The 26,671-nt window shown below is 39.8% G+C and overlaps 1 protein-coding gene across 1 annotated transcript in view; it reads right to left on the reverse strand.

Moving 5' to 3' along the window:
* Positions 1-732: 732 nt before the first annotated feature.
* LOC128535075 (uncharacterized) overlaps positions 733-26,671 on the reverse strand; it is a 61,918-nt gene continuing 35,979 nt past the window's right edge. Inside the window, exon 7 of the mRNA XM_053509156.1 lies at positions 733-944. Within this exon, the coding sequence (XP_053365131.1) occupies positions 733-944 (212 nt within the window). The remainder of the gene's footprint in view (positions 945-26,671) is intronic.

Below are 26,671 nucleotides of genomic sequence, written 5' to 3' on the forward strand. Positions count from 1 at the left end.
TTGTTCCCAAAATGGCATGATAGAAAATAGGAAATAAGCACTGTGTTTCAGGACACATACGTTTGAGGACAAGAATGTGCACATTTTGGACAGAGATAATAGGTAGATTAAGAATGAAGTGAAAGAAGCCATCTATACAAAAGCAGAAAAAGCTTCCTTCAACAGAGGTGGAAATTCCATGCTGCCCGGGAAGATTAAGAACGCTTCACACATCCACAAGGGAGGCCAAACCTAAGGATCCTCGTTTAGTGTCAGAAGGGAGTATTACATCCCATTCTCACCTTCTCTGCTGTCGATTAATGAACCTATTCTTGTGAAACCAACCTCTATCAGAATAAAGAAGCTACATGAAAGAGTAGTGAAACATTTTAAACCAACAAGAAGTCATCCTGGTGGCATGACTCAACTTCCAGACAATTCCTCCTGGATGACTGAGAATCTTCTTGGACTTATTTTCAACACACTATAGCTGAAAGTCTTTCTCTTTTGAACCACAGTAAAAGAAACATTTTAATTCGAACACTGTTCAAAACGCTCTGATTTTTTGACTTTGTAAATACATACAGTATAGGTATATTTAATTAGATGAAGACTCATTTGCATGCATAGATGTTCCAACACAAAAAAAAACAATTATGAAAATCTCGTCACCTGTATTGCATTTTCTTAATTGTGAGTGTTTGAAACACAGACTATAAGGAAACGAATATTAAAAACCATCAGGTACTTTGATTACTTCTTGTTTCTTAGGGTGCTTATGATTTCCTGATACTCCTCTGTGTTAGTATCCAAAAATCTCTCGTTGTTCACCCATGTCATCAGATTATCTCTTTCACTCTCGCTAATCACTTTTTTCTTATAATATTCTTCTATTTCATTCTTGTATCCTTGCACGTAGTATATACGCTTGTAGAGCGTTGTGCCTGTAGGACGCCTGGTGTCATCTGCAATAAAATAAAACAGAGAATAATTTACTTTAGGTTTGTTTAGGTGTGTGGGGTAACTGTAGTACAAACAAAAGACTTTACAACCACATTGCTCTTTTCATTTGGCCAGTAACAGAGAAAGGATGCAGCCCCTCGAGCATCTATAGCTCACAATAAATAACCCAAAATGCTGCGTCATCAGAACCGAGACTTATTTAAATCAATTACTTAAGATACTAAGTACAAATAATAAATAAATAAATAAATAGTTGGACATGGTTCTGTTTAGCCCCATCTGTAAAGTTTCTGGCTTTCAAAAAATTGTTGTAGAATGTGAAGAAAAAAAAAATGATGCTGATTTAGCATTCACATGAATTAAACTGTTAGTTTAGTCTATGATTTGATTTTTTTCTAACAGTAAGAAAGTTTAGTGTCCAGATTTAAATTATTTTACCCTCCAATTTTTATGAAATACACAAAATGCTTTATGGGACTGTAAGCATACAAAGCAATACCAGATGTGCTAATCCAGAGCGACATACATTTTTATGTCATTATATATCTAAAGCAGTTGGAGGTTAAGGGCCTTGATCAGGGGGCCAAAAGTGGCAGCTCAAACCAGCTCAGGGTTTGAACCTCTGACCTTCCAAGCATTAGTCCAATGCCTTAACCACTAAGCTATTATGTACATTTTAATGCTAGTAAAAAAACCTTTATGGAGGCGGGTTGGGGGATTATGCCACAAAAGTCCATCATTTAAATCAGGCTAAATTCATGCTTTAAGCATTGTTTAAACCTGCAGCATTTAAAATTATTAGAATATAAATTTACTGTAATTTTTTTGACGTCAAATATAAACCAGATTCATCTTTAATTTTGGACAACCTTGGTTTCATTCAAAACATAAATTAGAAATAAATTACGACAAACAAGAGTTACCCATGCTTCTCCTGATTCTGTCCGAGGTTTCTGGATTAGCCAATATAAACGCTTGCTTCAGCGCTTTCTCCATATTTCCACTTGCTAACGTCTCTGTCTGCAAATGTCTGGGGAACATAAATGTAAATCACGGCAGATAATGTTGATAATGTAAATAAATAAATTTAATTTGATTATATATAGATTGGGATGGTTCAGGTAGGAGGTGAGACCTGCATGCTTTGGATTCATGACTGTTGCCGGTGGTCAGGGCAGATTGATGGTCCCAGTGCAGGACATTTATAGAAATCAGACCATTTCCCGTCTTGTCATTTTCTGTGCTCATTACTAAATTATGAAATGCCTCATTCCTCTCTCTGGTTGACTTATCCAGTTCTGGATCACTTTTGAATCTTGCACGGAGTTTAAATATACAATCCTTCGCTGGAATGTGGTCTGCCTCGACCACACCTTTGGTGGCTTTTTTTATTGTTTTAAGGCTTCATAATATTAGAAAGAAAAGAGAATGTGTTAATGTTTATTATGATGTTATATTACTATAAACACAGGACAGTATGGCAAACCCTTCTGCTGCATTGGGTTTTAAAGAGATTTATACATAATAGCACAAAGCACTTTCACATCATATCAGTTTAGACAGAAGTATGCTGTTAATCTCATAAGTTCATGTCTTTAATAAAACTTTATTAAACTCTAAAAAAACACTCACTCTAGATGGATATAAATTAACTTGAATAAATCATTTTATGAGTGCTAAAGTAGCAGTGTCAAAGTATATTACTGGTTGAAAAACTTAAAACACAGTTGTTTATTTATCATCGCTTTTTAACAGAATTTATCTGCAGCAAGATCAAGTGGGTTTAGTTACGTCACCTCTAGAACATTGGCTAATAAACAATTTAAAGGTTCTTATTTATTAAAAATATAAATGAAATTAAAAAGTTACCTCCTGTAGGTCCCAGCTTCCCCCAACTTGTTTTCTTTAATAATAGTTTCTGGGTCCTTGTTTTTGAAATAATTACTAAAAATATCCGCTTGCTTTTCTCTTTTACTTTTCATTTTTTCTACTTTCCTCGGTCTTTCTCCTCCAGCTTCAATTTTAAATTTATTGCTACTGTTGGTACGGTTGAACATGTCCTGGATCTTCACAGCCTCTGCGTATTTATATGGTTTGGCAAGAATCTGTAACAACAAAAGCATATTAATGATTAAATTTAACCAGACAACCAACAGGAATGTGGTGCTTGTGGTCACATTGGCTCGGCTCACTCCTTCTCTTTCGTTTAACTTTTTACATCTTAGTTCTCTTAGTTTATTAACATTGGACTGTTTTCAATCATTTTTCTCCAGAGATAATCTTACAGACTTCATATTTTACTGCCTCCATCCCTCCAGAAACCCTACACTGAGATCAGAATGAGAAATACTTTGTGTGTCAATCATCACAGAGACCTGGCTAACCTTGTGGATGCTGCAATTGAGTTGGCTGGTAGTGTTGTTCACAGACCAGACCAGAGAAAGAACTCTTGAAAGTGCAAAAACAGACGCGTATGTGTGTATGTGAAAAATGGATCATGCATATGTGGCAACCGTAATATCCTGAAAGGCGGGAATTTGCTAAATTAACTTAATCCGACTACGCCACCCTGGTGGGATGCCAGGAAAATACTCCCAATAAAGACACATAGGTAAGCTCCGCCTATCAAAGGCAAGAATAAAGAATAACTGAGACGTGGGTAGCAGTACAAAAGGGATGTTTTATTTAAGAACAATCAAATATCAATTTGCTCCCAAGGGACACAGAAGCAATTAAAAATTAATTAATAAAAACACTCCTCAGGGATACTACTACAGGGATTAATACTCCACACTCCTCAGGGAGGGGAAAAGTGAACAGAGACTGACAGGACAAAGCAGGCCGGCTGCAGCTCAGAAAATCGTCCAAAACCCACCCAAATTCACATCAAATTAAATGCCATGCACTCACTACAAAGAAGGATTGTGTTGATACACTTGCAATCGGTGAAGCACACACCACAAATGCATGCAGCCAGCTTCCTCTGTCCTGCACAGTGCATGGCTCCTGATCAAAACAATAAGGAAAGAAAAAGAACACAACTACACACACACACACACACAGAACTAACACAATTGTGTAAAGTCAACACAATTCCAACTGCACATGAATCACATTTTACATAAGACAAAAAATATATAAACAAACAAGTTCACATGCTCAATAGTATATGGAGCAAGGCACCAAGACGTCTCCCAGTCCCATATAAGACCGAGTCCGGTGCCTAAACGCACCAAATTAACATAACAAAAAGGACAACAACAACACAAACATTCGCTCGCCGTCACAACAGAATAAACAAAACAGACATGTAAAACAATCAGCCAAAAAAACACAATTCCATCCACACAAAACAAGAATAACAGACAATTAAAAAATAAAAAAAGGAAAACAAAAAGAAACTTAATCAGCATGCACACCTGCTGTGTCGAAGTTGTTTCCCCCATCAGGATGCGTTTTTTTAGCCCCACCCCAGTGAAATCGGCACAGGGAACGCGCATTTACAGTAGGAGAAGGCTCGCCCGCGAAGGGTTATGCGCGGACCACTGAGTTTTTACGGAGCGTGCAAAGGCCAAAAAGGACAGTTAGTGTTTTTCAATCCCCTGACGAACTCTAGCCATTAGGATGTGTTTCCCTTGTTATCTTGGACATATTTAGAATGATGAACCTCGGCTGTGGGGCTAAAAAAAAAACGCTGATGGGGGAACCAACTTCGACACAGCACCGGCATTCTCATCCACTGACACTATAAAAATACATTAAATATGCTTACTGCCAAAGTGATCATTTATTATGAATACCGGCATACCTAAAAGCGCGCTCCGCCGAGAATAACCCACACGTCCATGCCGCCACCGCCACTAGAGTTAAACTGTATAAAGGAATGATTAGCATTAAGCTATTCACCTAGCTACACAGTCAACAGAGTCCAAGCCTACCTTGACAACCAGGACCAAAAAAGGGACACGCCAGGTTGAAGAGGACCCAGACACCACAAACACGTCACCACCAGTCAAAATAAGCGTCCTTAAATAGACTGCGTTCCTTCAGTAACATGAAGGCCAGGGTTGTACATCAAAGGAAGGACTTAAACCCATTTATCCCAGACATCCCTGATTGCAGCCAGTTTGTCTCTTTCACGTCGACCAGCTCTGGTGTCACGGTTGTCAAATCGGATCACACAAGATATCATGTGAAACGTTTCCAGAGACATGGTTGCACGAAAGATTGGCCTTCCATTCCACAGACTTCCATTCCACAGACTTGCAGTTGCTTTTCCCTTTGACCTGTATACTTCAGCTAACATGTGCCCTACGTGGGTGATGATTGCTGCAGTACTTGGTTTTCATCTGATGTAGAGACGGCAGCAGACTCCTCCTCTGAATCCTCTGAATCCTCCTCATTGTAGGACAATTGACAGTCAGGATCATCAATAATATTGTGGCGTGGGCGGGGCGGCGGCTGACGACCAGCATGCCTTGCGGGGATGTCGGTGTGTGTTCACCATGTTGGGGAAAGGTGTTTGGGTTGGTGGCTTCGGCCAGGTTGTGTGTGTGTGTTTGATGTCTGTTTTAGTGACTGTGGAATGTGCTGGTTGTGTTGGTGCTCAATAAAGTCCTCCCAGCCATTTGCATTGGGCAGCTAGGAAGCTCACTCGTCTCTCCACAATCCTTCCCGGCGTAAAAACGCTACATTGGTGTCAGAAGTGGGATGGAGAATAACGGGTTCGAGCGCACAAAGGAAGACCTTCTAAAAATCCAAGCGGGCCGCCGAGTAGCGGAGCGACTACTCGCGCAGAAGAAGCGCTTTTCTGGCGGAGCTAGCGCGAGCACACCACGTCAACCAACGCGGAGCGGGAAGCAGAAAATCCCGGCGCTGGATCTCGGGGCGGAGACTGGCGCTGCGCAAGAGCCGGAGCAAGATACAGCTCCGTGCGCTGTTAGCCGGCAAAGCGACATGCCGCTGCGCGAGGCCGAGCGCACTGAGCCCATATCGGCGGCACATCGCGGCGGAAGAGCCGAGCGACCGCCCGCAGCTCAGTGGCGTTCGGTTCGTGAACCTAGCCGGGGACAGGGCTACCCGTCGCGGCTAGGCAACGAGCAGCTCTCCGACGCTTCACGGCGAGGCGACGGCGCGGGTGACCGTAAGGAGGCGCTGCGCGAGGTCAGGCGCTGAGCCCATAATGGCGGCACATCACGGCGAAAGAGCCGAGCGACCGCCCGCAGCTCAGTGGCGCTCGGTAGGTGAACCTAGCCGGGGACAGGGCTACCCGTCGCGGCTAGGCCTTGATACCGCTTCCGAGATTCCGCGACGACGCCGAGGCCAGGGACCGCCGGACTACCGCTGCAACGTTCTCAGGCCTGAGGGACAGCCGGACTACCGCTTCAACGTTCTCAGGCCTGAGGGACAGCGTACACCAGCAGCCGCTAAACTAGCGCCGGGTGGACGGTTGGGGAGCCCCGCGGGGCTTTACATTGACTGGGTGCCGGGCGGCGTCTTACTGCGGGCGCTCGTGGACACCGGCTCCACTGTTTCCCACTGGTTGTGAAACTGTGAACCGCTCATTGCCAGGCAGAAGGGCCCCACCCAGCGCTCGCGGGCACCGCCGCAAGACTTTTGGGTGGGGGCACCTATGGGGCGAATGGGCGTGGACACTCACAGCCAGCTCGGCTCTCCGATGTCATCTACCGGGTGCGGTTGGCAGGGCGGGCACGAGTTTTGCCCCACCATGACCGTCTTGCGCCTCACCAGCCGCACGCCGGGAAGACCTCGAACTCTGGAGGCCGGACCGCCTCAGGACTACATTCTCATTCACCCCTCACCTGCCAAAGGACGCCGGCGTTCCCACCGCCAGCGCCGACCGCCTCCACGCCTCCGAAACGGAGTTCTTCATGGTGACCAGGGACGGTCACAGCTCGGGTGGGGGCAGTGTGGCGTGGGCGGGGCGGCGGCTGACGACCAGCATGCCTTGCGGGGATGTCGGTGTGTGTTCACCATGTTGGGGAAAGGTGTTTGGGTTGGTGGCTTCGGCCCTGTTTGTGTGAGGGGTGTGTGACGTGTGAAATGTGCTCCAGTTCAAGCTAGTGCTGAATTGGATGTAGGCTCCTGAGTGAAGGTGCTGCTCATGCCTTACATGCTGTGTGCTTAATAAAGTACTCCCAGCCATTGCATTGGGTAGCAAATAAGCTCACTCGTCTCTCCAGCATTCTTCCCGGCGTAAAAACGCTACAATATTGTCCTCGAGCTCTGAACAATCTTCTGTCTCTGAAATCTCTTCTTCTTCATCACTATCCCAGTTAAAAATATCTGATAAAACTTCTTCAGTGGTAAACCTTCTGGAGCTCACATGAGAACAGTGACAAGGACAAAGGGAAAAAAAAGCTTGTCCCATACACACACCTGGGTCTGTGGGTCTGAATGTTTATTTAGAGGCTATTCAAAACAAAGTACATCAGAGAGACATATTTATTTTGGATCTGATCAGCTTTTTACCCACATGAAAGTGTCCGGGTCAAAATGACCCGCAACATCATCTTTGTATACAAACTCTGCACAGACCCAGGACACATCAGTGTATCCATATTTTACACACCATTATATGACCCCAGATGAGGAAAATTCACGAAATTTCATGAAGATAAAATAAGGATAAATAGTACTTTGGTCAACAAAAAAAAAACTGAAATGGGTCAAATTTACCCTAAACATAGTATGAGGGTTAAGATGTGACTTTCCTAAATACAGATCGATTATTAAATGTACAAGAGAAGAATACATTGGATTACTGTTACATTAAAGTCAGCAATTCCTGTCACACCATCCCCCATGTTACACTGGGAAACCAGGGAGTACTGTAAAATTATTTATTTGCCTACCCTACAATGTTAGGAAGCTGGGGTCAAAGCTCAGGATTAGCCATACAAGTCATGATACAGTGCTCCAGGAGCAAACAGGGTTAAGGGACATGCTCAATGGCCCAACATTGGCATCCTGGTGGAGCTTGGGCTTGAACCTGCCCACTGCATCTGACCATGTTATGGTTCACCTAATTCCTGGGTACAGATACAGGTAAACCATTCATTCAGTGATTTAGTTACCCTTCACGACTCACATGGACGGGAAGCAGATCAGCACCATTACCACTCAGCGTCCGAATGGCCTTTTAAGTGGCTCCCTCGCCTGTTCCCGGTGAGTAGTATGTCTATACGCTCTAACTTACATGCAGCTCCTGTTCCCTTAGACTCTGCCCTCCTGTGCGCCTCTGCTGAGGATCGACCCAAACAATCATGATATTCACCAAGACAGGTGTAAAGTTGTACATGTTTTCCTTAAATGTGTATGATTTTTCCAGTAAATGTATATGATTTTTACTCTTACTGAACTGCATACTTTGCTGCTAAACCAAATCTTCCCATTAAATAACTGTTCTTGTGTGTTCTGTCTGTGTGCCAGACCCATTTACAGTGCTTTTGTTCACTTTTTAAAAAATTTCTTTTGTCATCCTCCTCATCAAATGTTACTTATAAAGCATGTCTACCATGTACTTTTTTTTTTAGAAACTGCCATGCATCCATATGACACCGTATGGACAAGCATCATAACATGTGCACACAACCTAGAACTTTATGGCATGCATAGAGATGGTGTCAAACTAATTTTAATATTACACAGAGATAACCCAAGTAAATACAAAATGCAGTTTTTAAATGATGATTTTATTTAATACGGGGAAAAAAAAGCTATCCAAACCTACCTACTCTTAAGTAAAAAAGTAATTGCCCCTAAAATAAAATGCAATGCTTTTTCCCCTTAATTTTTTTACTCTTGTCTTGTTGGAAGGTAAACCAAGGAAATACATTCTTTAGAGCTTTCCTGGAGTGCTCTGTGGACTAGAATGTGGCATTTGTTGAGGCATAAAGAAAGATAAAAATGTAGGGAAAAAATTAAAGTAACAAATTAAATGAAAATGCAATCCAGATTAGGGGTTGGAATTACCTTCTTTAATTAAGATAATCTGGAAATTTTTCGGAGTTTTCTGGAATCTGACTGAGCATCTACACCGAAAGGGTCATAAAAAAAATCTAATATCGATGAGGAATAACTCTGTCTGACTTTGTCTGAGAGAAGACTAAGCAAGTCCAGAGGGAGCAAAAGACTGACTAAATCAGGACCTGTGAGTGTGAAAATGCCACTAATGCCACTCCTACAGTATCTAATGTGGACTGTTACTATCTGCAACCTTGAGCATCCAAAATACTAAAGCCTAATATACAGGGTCTTCTCATTTACATATAGGCATATTTAAATGGTTCTCTTGATCAGTGAGGAGACAAGTTTTAAGTAGGAGTTTGAGAGTCATAAATTCTTAGTTGTCACATACAATAGATTTTTTTTATTTATTTATTTTTTTTTAAGATTTTAAATTTGTGGTCCTAACCCAGGTTCATAGGGAAAATGTGGTCAGCTTTGGTTAAAAAAGGATGCATTCAGGAGAGGATGGTAACAGGTTGTTTAATAGACAAAACCCGTACAAATCAGATAAATCACATTTTGTCTCTCCCTTGACCTTGAACCACTGTGCTGACCAACTTTCTCCAGTGTTCACTAACAACTTTAAGATCTCACTGGACACATGCCATTCCAGCCAGCTTTAAATCGTCCAATATTATCCCAGTTCGCAAAAGGTCAAGGGCCAAAGGACTTATTGACTACAGAACTGTTGTCCTATCCAAAGAAATTATAGGCACATTCCTGGGCCCAGCACTCAAAAGGTCTGTAGAAGATGCTGTAAACTTTATCCTCCAGTACCAGGACTCCCTAGAAAATTAAGCCAAAACTTTCACTCCACAATTAATTCCATCATGGAAAAGCAGGAAAACCTCTTCAAACTGAAAATGCCAGACTCCATCTGCAGTGGATCACAGACTTTCTGACAGACAGAAAGAAAGGTCTTCACGATTATGTATTTTTTCTTTAATACTCTATATCATGTACACAAACAGCTGCACCTCCAGTCTGTTAAGCTCTAGGGATCATGGATGACACCACCCTTATCCCCAGAGGTTATATGTCTGCATACAGAGGTTACCTTCTGGTGGGCTGGTGCAATTAAAACATCTTGCAGCTCAGTGGCCTAAAAACAGTCTAGTAGAAGTCAGACGAACCCTGCCCATCCCATTATGTATTAAGTAGTTCTCACACTTCCTGAGCAACAAAGAAGGCTCACACTTCCTGAGCACAAAGAAGGCACATCAGAGGGTGCAATCATTGTGACAGCTCAACAAGTTCAACTGGCACATTAAATAATGTTGTAGTGTAATTTCTACACTAACACCTACTCTATCCTGATGTATTCCATCACCATCTGATATCACTGCCTCCACTGCCAAGGATATGAGCAGACTGCAGTGTATTATTTCTCCTACTGAGAGAGTGACTGACTGCAGTTTACCAGGACCTGAATGACTCCATGTCGATAATGGAGAGGAAGACTTAGTCGGAATGACGCTCATCCTCGACAAAAAGATTTTGAATGAAGAAACATGCATTAATTAATATAAGATATATTTAAAATGACATAGCCAAGCTTTTTTATTAAAAGCCCAAAAGCTTTTGGCTAAGTTAGCTGTTATCTAACAAGCTTGCACAAAATTACAAGATGAGACACTAAGCACTGGAAATTAGGCAGATTAAAGTTTGCATATGTTCATGCAAGGTGATGATTTTACTATTAGTTACTGACATAGTCATCTGTTATTAGAGTTGCGTAAATATGAATGTTTACTTAATTTCATTATCAAACACTGTAAGCTACAATTTTATGTACTGTATAATAAGTTCTATATAAATAATTAGATGAAATATAGTAATTACTTACCTCCTCACTGACTTTGTTACGAAGTTCTACAGCTTTTTGTTGGACGACAATATTTGGCTCGTTAGTTGTTGCTTGGACGATGGCATGAAAAAGACAGTTCTGATTTGAGGAGTTCACAGTTTTCAGAGAGCCATCAGGGCACATGATATCAATGTGTCCAGTATGTGGTGTATCTTTACCCATAATCCTATCTTTCACCTTATCCCATGTTCCTCTTTCTCTGTAAAACACAATATAAAGTAATGTTCACAAGGGTGCAAAAAATCAAAGAGACATTTAAAAATGTTTTATATACAGATTCCATGTAGATAAAGTTTAAGCTCACCCTGGAGAAGTCTGTGGTGTTTTTGTCAGCCTCAGTTCGATAATACCAGCTGTTGGGTCAGTTCCTGGATAACTCTGCACTGTGAGAGGTTTTCCTTTTGCATCTACTACAGTTATACAAACTCCTTTACCTTTCAACAAGTCACTCTTGGTAAGGACAAGGACTTCTAAAGCTGTTGCTGGTTTTTGTTCATCAGTTATGTTATTAGCGTAGAGCTTGAGATGATTTAGTTCTTTTTCAGTCAAAGCCCCTCCTTTACCTTTAGTGGCTGATTTCAGATCATTATTATGCTTCTTATCCACAAAGAAACTTTGGGTTTCATGCCTCCCCAGCACATTACCAACCACTTTTCCAGTTAAAGAGTTTACTTTTTGTTTGATTGTTTTTGTAAGAATTGATGAAGCAAAGCCAGAAACTCTTTCCACCATGGCATTAAAAAGAACATCTGACACTACACCAATGAGTTCATCTTTGAAATGTTTTACATCATCCAGTTTGTCCCTTCCATCTTTATCATATGTGTCAAATAATGGATTGTTGTTCATGGACTTTAAAAATGCAGGAACAAAATTCTTGTCAATGGTCTGTTTAGTAGGAATGAAAGAACACATTTCATACACAGATGTGGAAACGTCTGCAACGTCAGTAAGAATTTTGCTGATACAAGAATGATGTGCAATGGCTGATTTAGCCCATATTTGTGAGACTGTATCGATTACCAAATGTATTTCTTTACAGTTTATCATCAAATCATTCATGACAAGGTTTGTGTTTGAAACCACATGATTCTTAATTTCCTTCTTTAAGGCTTCACTGATGTTGTAAGTTCCAGGACTTTTCTCCAAGGCAGCCTTTGAAATACCCGAGCTGATAAAATCTAGAAGCGCTTTAACAAAGTCTTCATTCTGGCGTAATGATGAACAGACAGAATCCTTGAAAGTGTCTCTGAGTCTTTTTTGGACTAAATCCTGGATGAGAGCATCTATGCCCATGTTTATAGCAGCGTTTGCTCCTTGAATAGATACTTCCTGAACAGCGTACATACAGGCATTTTTTTAATTTTGTTTGCCTGCAGTCACCATGAGGTTTCTTACACCCGGTGATACACATGATTTGAATGATGTACCTGCAGAAATGAACATTTTTTTTCCTGACTGGAGGGCACTAGACACAACACTCTTTAGGGATCTGGTGCCATTGAAAACATTACATAGAGCATTTTTTACAGAGGAGAATGCTCGTTTGACAACACTGAATCCTCCACAGACCAAAGAAGTTCCTATACTAATTGCTTTAGATATCGCCCATGATGCCCAATCAAATGTGCCTTTTATCATACCCATGACTCCACTGATCATGTCAGACACACCTTCAGAGATCAAACCAAGACCAAATGAGGACATAAAACCAGCTGTCAGGGCACATACCAAAACTCCTGCTACCACCTGAACCATACCAAGAAACACACAAATCAGGGCATCAAATGAGAACTTTGGCTTTTTCTCCACCTCAAACACAACTGCAAGGCCATAATTACGAAAGAGACTAAGTTCACTAAAAGACACAAAATCCTCTTCAGTTGATAAGCTGTAAAGAGTCAAGTCCACGGTTTTGAAGTCTCCATTGTCTGATTTTAGCATTTTAAGTATTTTATTTATATTTTGCTTCCATAAGTTAAATATGTTCATCCTTGCCTGCATTTGTAATTGGAAGTTACAGCAGCCGCTGTGGTGTGGTTCAAAATCTTGAGTCATGGAGAAGGAATTAAAGCTCAATATGTTGATTGTTTCAGACACATAAACATCTAAGGCTTCAAGTGCCTTCTTAAGTAAAGAACATGCCTCATGTTTATAGTCATCTCCAGCCATGTTAATAGTAATGTAGGCCTGGTTATACAGTGCAACAGCTCTGTAGTAGCTGTCTGACTGAGAGGCTCTTTCCCAATAAGATTTTGCGCCATAGTCACACTTGTTTTTGTTTTGAAAGTGCAAGGCAGTGCGTCCTAAAGCCTGCTGGATGTGATCATATAAGTTTTCCCTTTGACCTTGTAGAAGTTTGTCACTTTCATCATGCAAGTGTTGCTTGAGATATTGTTTTAGTTTATTGAGGTCATTATGCATGTTGAGCTGTTCTGTATGAAGCATCATCCACATACCCCATGACTCCTTCAAAGCATTCAGAGCTGGGTGATAGTCCATCTTACTGTGTATAGATTCAAAGTAGGGAGAAACATCTTTTACGTTTACTTCAAAGAGGTCCGTCTTCTCTTCTGTACTGTAATGCTTGTCAAAGTCACTAAGAAACTGACAAAATGTGGTGAACAGCTCCTCCTTCATTTTAATTTCAGTAAGTTTCTCCTTTTCCATGTCTTTAATTCGATTAACCTCAAAATTTTCCCTGAGTTCCCTCATGACTTCAATAGAATGACCTCTATAGGCCATCATGGTTCAGGATCAACTGGACCATTCCCGGTGTGCCCTTTCGACCTGTTCGTCCAAATACCTGTTTCTCAACTCTTCGGTTATTGGGGAAGAAAGTGAGTAACACAAAGAGACCACCACAGTGATTAACCTCTTCTGTAACCTTAATGTCTGTTCCACGTCCTCCAAGGTTGGTCGTAATGATGATCTGTCCCTTGTTAAACTTCTGGTTCTCAATGTTGTGGCTCTCGCTCATCGTGTACATGGTAACTGAATGTTTGGTTTCTGCTGCCATTTTCTCATTGAGCTCATTTGCTGTGTTGACGTCCTCACACACAATTAATACCACCTGTCCTCTGTTACAGACCTTTGAGACCATGGCACAAAGAGTTTGGGTCCATTCTTTAGTACCTCCTCTCACCTGGACTGCAGGCAGCTCAGTAACCTTTTGACGCTGATGAGCTGGTATGATGTAACTGTCAGTTTTGTAATGCCTAGCCAGGAAATCCTTGTCTGCATCTCCCCCTAGTGTTCCAGAAACACCAAGTATCCCTTTCCCACTAAGATATCTTTTAAAGAAATGTGAATTTGACATGTAGTTTGTCACATTTGATAATGGTGATAAAGATAACTGATGCTTCATCTCTAGAAATTGTTGTAGTCCCTCACCCCACCGTTTCCTTTTCTCCAACATTCCACTGGCCTGAAAATCCACCGGGACTATTGCATGGTACATGTGTTGATCTTCTTCACTAACATCTACTCCCTGAGCACTAAGAGATCTCTCGATCATGTACTCTCTGCCTTTGGTCATCTTAATGGCCCTCAGTGCATTCTCAACAAACACTGGCAGCTGATTTTCCAGATATTTTTCTAAGAAAGAAGGGATAATGATAAAAGTTTCTTTTTTTTTGTCTTTTTTTTTTCCTTTTTCTTCTTCTTTTTCGGAATTCCATTGTTTAGAATATTTAATCTTGGACTTCAACTCACTAATAGTGGCTTTAACAAGTAAATCTTCAGACAAGATCTCACAAGCTTTTCCATTCTCAAGTAACAGTAGGTTGATATTTTGGTCAGTTTTTGTCTTTTGCTCTCCAAACTGAATGGCTTTTCTAGTTTCTGGCTGATATGTGCAACAGTTAAATGCCACCTTGTGCTCCATTCCCATCTCAAGAACACTGAGCAGGTCATACTGTTGTTCTATGCCAGTTTTCCTCATGATGGTTTTCCATGCATCATTATTAATGGCTCCATTTTCTTCTTCATTGTTAATAGAGACCTTCAAATTTTCAAAATCTTCATCTGAGTAAAAGCCTAATTCAATTCCTGGCAACAAAATTTCCAGTGGTGAAAATGTCTCACTTGTATCTGAACCAATCATTGCTATCAGAGCAGCTGTGTGAAAATTTTGCACTCTTGTTGTCCACATGGTCTCTCCAGTCTGTTCTACCTCAATTGGTTGACATGTGGATACCATGGCCCAGATGCCAGCAAGGACCTGCTCCAAATGCTGGAGGCCACTGGACTCATGGGACAGGAATGTCATTTGAACTCCATTATCCAAGGTCATGTAGTCCACCTCATCTACAATTACCAGCTCAAACCTCCTGTCTCCTCGAGTTGTTTTCTTCTCAAACTCTTGCTTTAGTGTATCTGCTGCAAAAGTCCCAACAGTACTGTAAATGATTTGTTGTCTATACGCTTCTTAAGTTAGTTCCTCTAGTTTTTCATATGAGACATCATTTAACATTGGAGGAACAGCAGATGCTGTTAGGTCAAACATTTCATACAGTCCTCTCCATTCCTCTAAATCACGATAGGCGAGGACCGGGGAGCTCGTCACAAGGTCCACCTTTACACCCCGAATGGCATGGATTGTAGCAAGCATGGCTAAGATACAGGATTTCCCTTCTTCTGTGCCAATTTCAAGGAGACAACCCATATTGTTTTGTGATTTTGAGAGCAGAAAAACAATCATTGTTGCAAGTTGAGTTAATCTGGGGAGATATCCTTCAATTACTGTTTCCTTTTCACCCTCTTGAACTATGACAGCTGAGCATATTTTTACTGCCACTGACATTTCCACCAATACACTTTTGAGAACTTGTATGTCTGGGTTGTTAAAGTCCATTCTTTTTACCATTTCAACAAAATCTTTTATTTTTTCTCGACTGAGATTAGCTTGTTGATTAGATGTGTTGTGTTTAGGAAGCTCCATTTCCAGATACACCAGAACATCCTCTAGTACTGTCATAATATTCTCAGGGTAGTTTGCTTTGCGCATTTCACTAATAATAGTGTCAGCATTTTTGTCTTTCTCTTTGTTGACATAACTTTTTATCCATCTGAGGGGATCAGGTGAATCCCAAGCAGAGAAGACATTCTCATACTCCAGCTTGTAGGTCTGTGCAATGTGAAGTATTGACTGCACTTGTTCTTTGTCTTTGCCAAAAGCCTCCCTCATAAAAGCTGTTATTTCTTCCAGTATCCATGTGTTGTTAAATGCAATCTGACACAGAGTTTCTTTACACTGTGTAGTCAGTCGCATATCAGTTTGAAGAACGCTCTGTAACAGATTAAATGCAAGTGATGGATGATCTTCCTGCAACAGTTCGAGCAGATCCATGAGGAAGTCCTGGTCATGTGTCTGTGTGCGCTCATCCTCATTCTCCTCAAGAACTAAACACATTACTGCCTCAAGTATAGTCAGTCTATCGTGTAGAGGCAAAGTCTCATAACCAACTGCAGTGTCAAAAGAAAACACACAGCCACTGGACAGGTTATGTTTCTTACAAAACTCAACCATTAACTCATTTTGCAGAGTTTTCATCCTGTCCGTTAATGTCTGCTCTTCTGAGTCTTCATCCTCAGTGATCTGATATTCTAACAACAGTTTTGATAATTTCTTCTCTATTTCTGCCTCCTGTATGAAAAAAGAACATTACACACATTATATACACACCCATCTGATATACAGTAAAACCTTTTGTTGTGTATAACTTTGCAAAAATTAATTTGAAAATAAATTTAAAAATATAAGGTCTTGCAATACGAGTAGTATGTATGTGCTTTGTCTGCCGAGTATCACGTGATCACATATGAGCAATGGTTTTTCTCTGCAGGAATGTGGGTAATCGTCACCTATTTTTGGTCTCAGTTCGTATGCTTCTACTGTATATCCATTTCTTGAAATGAAGTATATTTAGCATCTGTATGCGCGTATACTATTTACTATACCGTTGTTATCGCGTGTGTGCGTAATGCATTTTTTTTATTTTGCGTCCAAGTGTAGTGATTGTTCTTTAGTAACTGTACTGCAAAAACTGCCCTCATGAATAAAATGTTTATAAGGCTGTAGTTGTGCAAGAGATGAATCTGTTTAACGGCAATATAACGGCACATTTCCGCGAAATCCTCAAAAGGAGGCAAAAGCAAGTGACAGAGGGGTTCACTGTTAAAGTCCTGCAAAAAATAAAATATTTCAGTGAGCCAACAGACAGCAGTGATTAATCAGTGATTAGTGTGTGTGTGTGTGTGTGTGAGAAAGTCATCTTACACAATAACCCCCCTCCTTTCCTCTTTGTCTCCCTCACACCAGCCACAATTTTTTTCATAGGGTAAAGTCAGGTTATTTTGTTTTATTTCTACTCTATATTTGTATTAATAATTTTTAGTAATGCGGTCTGCGAGTGTTCCGCAAGACGAGCAATATTTTTTGATCACATGATCACAACTGAGCCAACAGTTACTTCATTAAAGAAAAATGCTTTTACTGAAGCCCTACAGAATCATGAAAATTACACTTGTATATCGCCAGTCCCATGCTTGTGCACATTTACATCTATTAATACACTAAAAGTGCACATCGCTAGGTAAACCCATATTTGTGGAGGAACTGTGCAGAATACCTTTCCGTAAAACAAGAAGATCTTGAGGGCCAGCTAAAACATTGCATTGCTTCTCTTTTTCTAAAGATGTAAACAATACTCCACATTTTAGGGACTTGAAGGAAGTGACGGAGCAAATCAATAAGATATTTCTGTTATCTACCCCACTGTCAAAGCGCACTAGGGAAAGCGTACTTGGGAAATATGGTGGTGACGTTTCAGAAGAATTTTGTGCTTTGTAGGTTTTTGCAGAATTTACCAAAGTTGCCAGCAAGAACTTTAGAGTGAAATCTTTGGTAAACGTCATTAAAACCCTGTCCAATGGAGATTTTCCAGTCTAAAAGTGGAACCTTGGGTCATACCTTATTAAAATTACTGAAGCAAGTCAAAAAGAAACAACAATCAAAAATCAGATCAGGTATGATTGTTCATGTGTAAATGGGGCTTACTTTTTTACTGCTACTGTATGTCTTTAAAACTAGATTCATAATTTACTAAGCCTCATGTCATCCCAGATGTATGGTACAGTTAAACCTTCATTAGTTCCGGAAGCATGCTTGTGTATCAAAACACTCATATACCAAAGCAGATTTACCCCATAAGAAATAATGGAAATAATGACGTTTCGTTCCACAACCCAAAAATATTTATATAAGAATAATTAATAGAAAATTAAAAATAAAAATTTAACTTATTAACCTGCACACAGGTGAGGGGGGAAGGAGCTACACACAGACACACACACACACACCGGTTTACCGATAGACTCTAGCAATAAAGTCGTCCTACACACACAAACACAAAATAAAAGATGTTTTACGAACGTGGTCAAAGTGTTATAGTAAAAAGTACATGCGCGCACAGATGTTAAATATACGAGTGATGCACACAAACTGAGACGAAGCATGGGAGACGGTTACCCACAATCCCACAGTGGGAGCTCTCACAGTTGTGATCATGTGACGCTTGGTGTCAAAACAAGAAGCGCATGCCTGATACATGATACTTAATTATATTTGGTACTTGCTCGTCTTGCGGAACGCTTACAAACCGGGTTACTTTGAGTTTCCACTTTACATGTCTTCAGATAAACAATGCTTTCAGTATAATGTTATTAGGAAAATCACCAAGAACACATTGTGATGTAAGCAAACATAAAACTTGATGATTCTCCTAGATCCAACATTACTTCTCATACTGACCCACTGACCTAACCCTAACTCCACAATACACTTAGCTCATGGGGTCAGAACTTCCTCTGCATGATTGATTATTGATTTACAGTTAAACTTTTGCAAATATTACTGTTTCTTACACACACCTAGGTTTTTTTAGAAGACTATGATTCATTCACTTGGGTCATATAAATTATTGTCATGAACATTGTGTTGTTTAAACATTAACGAGCTGCCCATTTTATAAATAAACTCAAACACTTTTTTATTTTCATAAAAATATGTTTATTTAAAAAAAGAAGCTATAATTGGGTATGAGTAAATAAAGAACTAAAAATTATCCCTTTAAAATCATTGTACTGTTCATGTCTTTATATATGTTAAAGAAAAAACAGTCCATTGAAAAAGGATTTAATGTCATATTTTAACTTGCAGATAAAAAAATATTAAAATGAAATATGATACCTTCAAGGAGAAGCAAACGATAAACAATAAGGCCTTCTTTACACAGTCTGAGTAACATGGAAACTCATAAATGCTCCTGTTTTTTTCAGGAAACAGAAGTTACAATTTAACGCACTGTGGTTCTCCGTGGTATATATATGTCCTTCTTGGGCACAACCCGTTAGAATTTTTGCTTTGTAAGTTTAGCTGTAAAAATTATGATTAACATTTACAATTTTATTAATGTGTTTCCCCCACAATTGGGTCCACGATTGTGAGACCATTTCAAGGCTCACCTCAGCAGGTGTTTTAATTAGCTGATTTTCAAAAAAAATAAACTGAATTATTGAGATAAATCAACTTTTTAATATACACACACCTAATTTAAAAAAGTTTAAACTCACCTCATCTCTTTCAATTTCGATGTTTGGTGGCTGTTGCATTATATGAGTTTGGTGATGAAACTCATGGCCTCTCAGCCTCTGTTCCTGCTTCAGCGACTCTGTGGCTTGTGAAAGCTTCTTAGCAGCGAGCTCACTTTCCCTTTTGATCTGTTCCTCAATTCTTTTTTCCCGCTCCAGCTGGGCTCGGCGCCGCCGCTCTTCATTTCGTCTACAATTTTCCTCTTTCTCTCGCGTGTCATCATCAATTTTTCCTGGAAAAAAATATTTACATTTACTCACCTCAAGCACATAAATACAAAAAATCTAAAGTATAAGTTTTATACTAACAACACATCAGACCGACTAAATAATAGCTTTTTTATAATATCTTCACAAGGCCATAGTTTTTTAGTGTTGAATATGGTTTCATTAAGCCAGCCAATGCTTTAATCATGCATTATCTGGTTGAGACTAGAGCAGCAAAGTGGCCTTTTTAAAATAAAGTTTAATATATACAGTGAAACCTTGGATTGTGAGTAATGCAGTTTGTAAGTGTTTCGCAAGACGAACAAAGATTTTTCATAAACTTTGATTTGGAAAATGAACAAGTCTTGGTTAACGAGCACCGAGTATCATGTATCACGCATGCGCTTCTTGTTTTGACGCCGAGCGTCACGTGAGCACAACTGAGCAAACAGTTTTTCTCTCTCTTGCGCTACAGAATTGTGGGTAATCATCTCCCCTGCTGGGTCTTAGTGCTCGTCTCTCACTGGTACTGTATAATCAACATCCTTCCGCTCGTGTACTGTTTACTCTAACACTGTTACCATGTGTGTTTGTGTGTAAAACATATTTTCTTTTGTGTCTGTATGTGTGTGTACAGCGTGTGTATTGTTTCTTGTAACACATGTGTGTACATGTGTAAAGCAAAAGGAGGTCCCATTAGAGAGGTTAAAGATCCATTTTCTCTCCCTCTCTCCTCTACTTTGTGTCTCTGCGCACCTGCCATTGGACACTGTGCCTCCCATCCTCCCTTTGACTTCGCACACACACACACACACACACGCACACGCACACACACACACACACGCACAGGCCCCTCCTACTTTCGCTTTCACACACACTTTCTCTCTGCTGTACACAGAAACACTGCTTTGTTGAGATTCTTTTTAAAAGTAAAGTGCAGTTCAATTTGTTTTATTTTTACTTTACAGCAGTAATTCCGTTAGTGTGGCACTCAATCAAGTGTCATTAGAGAGATTTCTTGTTTATTTTTCTGATAAAACAGTGTTTCTGTTGTGTGTGAGTATGTGTGTGTGAAACTTAAATAAGATAATATTAAAAATGATCAGAAGGCCTCTGTGAAAGATGCAAAAATAGTTAAGGTTACCCTGCCTACATTAGGGTTCTCACCTAATTACAGCAGCCTGAAATGGGGACTTGGAGCCAACTTGTAACAACCAACAAGTTGCAGCAGTATTCTTTTTCAACAGCTTGTCAGGTTTTTTATAGACCGTCCCAAAGTGGCATATAAATTGTGGAGTGAAAGAAAAATACTAAATTAAATTTTTTTTTTAATGAAAAGTGTGGCATGCCTTTGTATTCATCCTTATTTACGCTGATATCCCTAACTAAGATCCAGTGCAATTCAGATGTCCCCTAATTAGCAAATACAGTCCACCTGTATGTAACTGAGGCAGCACGGTGGCTTATTGGTTAGCACTGCTGAATTGCACCTACAGGTTTAAACCTCACTGGAGTTGGGTTCGACTCCCACCTTGCAGTCTGTGTGTGGAGGTTTCATGTTCACCCTGCTCTTGCCGGGTTTTCTCCAGGTCCTCCGGTTTCTTCCCACTGTTCAAATTGCTCGTAGTGTGTAAATGAGTGTGTGTATGTACCTTGCAATAGATTGGCACCTTGTCCAGGGTGTACCCCAAAGTCTCCTGGAATAGGCTCCAGGTCCCCGTGGTATAGATAATGAGTTAGTGTGTGTGTGTGTGTACAGTAATTGTCCTGCTGGAAGGTGAATCTCCATCCCAGTCTCAAGTCTTTTGGAGACTCAAACAGGTTTGTTCAGTATTTGGCTCCACCCATCTTCCCTGTCCCTGTTGATGAAAAGCAGTAGACAGATTCTCCCACCTGAGCTGTGGATCTCTTTAGCTACTCCACAGTTACAATAAGCCTCTGGGCTGCTTCTCTGATTAACACACTCCTTGTCCGGTCTGTAAGTTTAGGTGGACGGCAATGCCTTGGTAGGTTTGCAGTTGTGCCGTACTCTTTCCATGTTCAGTTGATGCACTGAACAGCGCACTGTGAGATGTTCAAAGCAATGTTTTCCAAACCACTTCACAACTTTATCCCTGACCTGGCTGATGTGTTACTTGGGCTCCATGATGCTGTTTGTTCTCTAATGTTCTGTAACAAACCTCTGATGGCTTCACAGAACAGCTGTGTTTATACTGAGATTAAATGGACCACAAATAATACTTGTCTTACTCGACCTCAGTGCAGCTATTGACACTATTGATCATGGTATTCTCCTTCACAGATTAGAAAATGAAGTAGGAATTAAGAGATCGGCCCTCATGCGGCTCAGATCCTATTTGACTGGATGTTAATTAGTTTCCTTCTGCTTAATCCTGATAAGACACAAGTTCTAGTTATAGGACCGCATACAGCTAGAAGTAAGATTTTAGATCACACCGTAACTTTAGATGGTCTAAAGTGCAACAGTAAAGTGCAACAGTAAAAGACCTCGGTGTATGCGTTGAAGCTCCTGTAAATAATATTACCAGGATAGCATTCTTTCACCTTAGAAATATTGCCAAGAGAAGAAATATATTGTCACTAAACAATGCAAAAAAACTGCAAACTTAAATAATTCAATAAAATTACAATACAAATTACAATACAAATAAAATTTTATAATACTACTATTGGCCATTAAATGGTTTTGCACCACAGTATCATCCCGGTTTCCCCGCATGTGTGTGTTTCCTTCTGGCTCTCTCTTTTAGTTATAATGTTAAAGTTAGTCCTGCCAGAATGTGCTTTACCGCCGCATTTACTGCCGCAACAAGACGACAACGGGAGATTTAAATCAGTCGTCTTTTAAAATCATCCCTAAAATGACCGCCAGGTGGCGCAAAAGGCACATTTTGCAAAAAGGATAAAATCTCTGCTGCAGATGATGTGCCTCCAGTATATTCACGTTTCATGCGAATTACATAATTTAAAATCATTTTCCATTAGTTTATGTAAAAGGAGACATTTTGCTTTTTATAAGTATATAATTTTCATGCGTGTGAGTTAAGTATACACAGTTTTGGTCCATTTTTTCACACGCTCAAGTTCACAGACACCAGTACAGAATAGCGCACCCGGTTTACTTTTATTGTTTTACTAAGTCATAACGTTTTGTCGTCACACCTGTAATGCAGTGAGAGAGCACTACTATTCAGCTTAGACACTTCAACATAAGCATTTTTCTACGTAATGTTAGAGCAAGTGGCCATGTAAAGCTGCATGTTTCAGATAATTATTCATCTTCTTCTATTTATTCTTCTGGACATTTCCGTTCATTCCCACTTTTTATTTGCATTTAAATTTATTTAGTCTTTTGTACAGATAGGTTTTATGTTTCTTATATATTAAAAAAATATATATATTATGTTCTAATTTCTTATAGTCCAGCTATTAATTTTTCTTTCTCATTTCTTGTTAATTGTTTTTAAAAATTTTAAGGTCACTGGTAGTCGTATAAGCATTTCACTGCATATCGTACTGTGTATAACTGTGTATGTGACAAATAAAATTTGAATTTGAATTTGAAAAAGCTATTCACACACTAATGCACATGTCTAAAGCAAACGTAATTATTAATTTATTGCGTGCATTTAAATTAATTCAGCCGTTTAAGTTATATGAAAAAGAACGTGCCCACCAGCGCACTATTATTTTCTGTTTAAATTAAAAATTGTCTGTGCGTGTGTACAAAAAGACGAAGTAGAACAAAGAATACAAAAGTGAATAATTATTAATAAAGTTAACCTAAAAGAATATTGTTTCCAACGCTAGAGCAAACATGATTTTGCTTTAGTTTTACATTAGATCTTTTATGATGAATGTGTGTATATGCGCTTTAAATACACAGTAAACAATGAACACTGACTTTTGCAAAGTGAAAGTGAGTGCTGTTAATCAAAAGGCTGATAAATGTGTGCACAGATATGAGCAGATTTATTAACAGAACTGTAGACATACTCCACCAGAAATGCAACAAACAAATATATAGTAACTCACTGAACACAACGCGACAGCGCGCTCTGAGGTGACTACACTCCCGCTACACTGTTTATCAGAAAATTAGCAATAAACATCGCTAATGACACTCGTGTGAGCGCAAACTAACAGAATCACTGCTGTAAAGTGAAACAAACAAACAAATGACCCAGCACCTTACCTCTGAAAAGATTTGCGAAGAGTTTCTTCAGGGAGCAGAGTGTGTGTGTCTTGCCTTGATTTCTGTGCGCGCGTGTGTTTTTGTGAATGGGTAGTTTCACACACACACAGCCGGCACAGTGTCTAATTACGTTCGCTCGTGCGTGCGTGCGCGCGCACACACACACACACACCGCGATGAGGAAGAAAATAGTTTTTTTAACCTCTGTATTGAGTATTTCTTTTGCCTTACTCGCGCGCACACACGTGTTATAAGAAACAGTACACGCGCTGTACACGCGCTGTACACACGCGCTTCCGAACACAAAATAAAATATGTTTCACACACACGTAGTCACAGTGTTATGGTAAACAGTACACGCATGCACAGATGTTGATTATACCAGTAAGAGACGAGCACTAAGACCCAGCAGGGTAGACGATTCCGCAGCGCAAGAAAGAGAAAAACCGTTGGCTCAGTTGTGATCACGTGACGCTCGGCGTCAAAACAAGAAGCACATGCGTGAAACATGATACTCGGTGCTCGTAAACCAAGACAATGCTCGTTTTTCAAGTTAAATTTATTAAAAATCTTTGCTCGTCTTGCGGAACACTCGTAAACCATGTTACTCGTAATCCGAAGTTCCACTGTATTTAATTAAAATTCTAAATTTGTACTGTAATGTTAGTACTGTGATCATGCATTCGTTTAATTACAATGTTCGGCTTAAATTTATATGCAAAAGTATCATGTGCAGCTGTCGATGAGCTGCAGCTTATTAATGCTTGAGAGAATGAACTCTGACCTGAGGCCCCAGTCTACGTAAAGCCAGCAAACGCAAAACCCTAATGCCGCAAGCGTAGAATTTCAATTCTGGTTGACAATCTCATCATTTTGATTCATGCAAAATGATGAGACAAAATTCATACAAACTTAAATAATTCTTCTGATTGTGTAAAGCTGCTTTGCGACAATAAAAGTTGTTAAAAGCGCTATACAAATAAAATTTAATTGAATTGAATAATGTTGTCCACAGCACTGTCACCCTCTCCTGACGAAGGCTTACTGTATTTTGAGGTGTCCAAAATAAGCAATTAGATGACTACTCTCTAGCTAGCTATAACTGATAAAAGGAGATTTACAGGTGGGAAGATGGCCTTCAGAGAGTGACTTTCTTTTAACACAACCACATCTTATTTAATATTCGGTGCCTGTACATTTAATTCCTATTGCCATACACAATACAAGTAGTGTCAGAGCACTTATAATAAGTCACACAATAAGTGGCAAAAGAAATGACGTACCATAATTTGGGCATGTTCGCTTCTTGTCTTTATAAGTCGTGACATTGCAGTCCAAATGTATTTCACTGCGGTCTCCACTCTCTCGAATAGTTAAACATGGGTCATCTTTGTAATAAAATGAGTAAAACAAATGTGGATTGTCGCGACAGTCTTGCTCTAAGCACTCTCCATACTTCAACTTGATTAACACATAGTCCCAAAGGAAAAAATCAGTCTCAGTCAGTTTTTGGTGGGGTTCAACTGTGAACTTAACATACACAGAAACATATGAATAAATTTGACATATGAATGATATGAATTTCACACACACACACACACACACACACACACACACACACATAAACAAATAATTATAAAAACAGAATTAAATATCAGTTTCCACATAATATAAATATATAAAATTTGGTCATTTCAATATTTGCATTACTTTTTGATGAGTATTGTAACGGTAACCAGAGATGCAGACGTTCCACTTGTATGGAGTTTGATTATCAACTGTTATAGTAGTCTGATGAGCTCCCATTCTTAATCTGAAATGAAAAGGTTGAAAACAATAAGTAACATATAAGCCACCTGAAGTAGAGTGTCACTTAGTTTATATCAGTCATGAACAGTTATTCCTTCAACTGCCTTTTTGTCCCCTCTTTAAAATTTAACAGGACAAAAAAAGAAAATACACTTTGTCATGTTTCTTATAATTTTTCATGGTTTACAAAGAATAAACTCAACTGTTCTAAAGATTTTAGAAAACTCAAAACTCTGACACTGATGACCAGGGACATAGCCATAAGGGTATATACTGTAGGTTAGACTTAATAATTAAGAAACCTGACCTCGACCCCTGTCAGCTGTCCAATTACAGGCCGATATCAAACCTCCCCTTTATCTCTAAGATTCTGGAAAAGATAGTAGCGGAGCAGATATGCTCATATCTACATAGAAATGGCATACATGAACTGTATCAGTCAGGATTTAGGCCTCATCACAGTACAGAGACAGCACTCGTTAAAGTAGTAAATGACATCCTATTGGCCTCTGATCAGGGTTGTGTAACTATGCTTGTATTACTCGACCTCAGTGGAGCTTTTGACACCGTTGATCACGCTATTCTTCTTCACAGATTAGAAAATGTAGTAGGAATTAAGGGTACAGCCCTCTCCTGGCTCAGATCCTATCTGACCCATCGTTATCAGTATGTAGACTTAAATGGTGATTATTCTGCATGTTCTCTAGTGGAGTTTGGCGTTCCGCAGGGTTCAGTTTTAGGTCCACTGCTTTTTTCCCTTTACATGCTTCCTCTGGGCAACATAATCCGTAAGCATGGTATTAGTTTTTATTGTTATGCTGACGATACACAGTTATATGTCTCGGCAAACCCTGATGGGAAAAAACAGCTTACTAAAGTTGAGGAATGTGTGCAGGACATAAGAAATTGGATGCTAATTAATTTCCTTCTGCTTAATCCGGATAAGA

This window comes from Clarias gariepinus, chromosome 1 (genome assembly GCF_024256425.1).
Source record: "Clarias gariepinus isolate MV-2021 ecotype Netherlands chromosome 1, CGAR_prim_01v2, whole genome shotgun sequence".
Classification (NCBI taxonomy): domain Eukaryota; kingdom Metazoa; phylum Chordata; class Actinopteri; order Siluriformes; family Clariidae; genus Clarias; species Clarias gariepinus.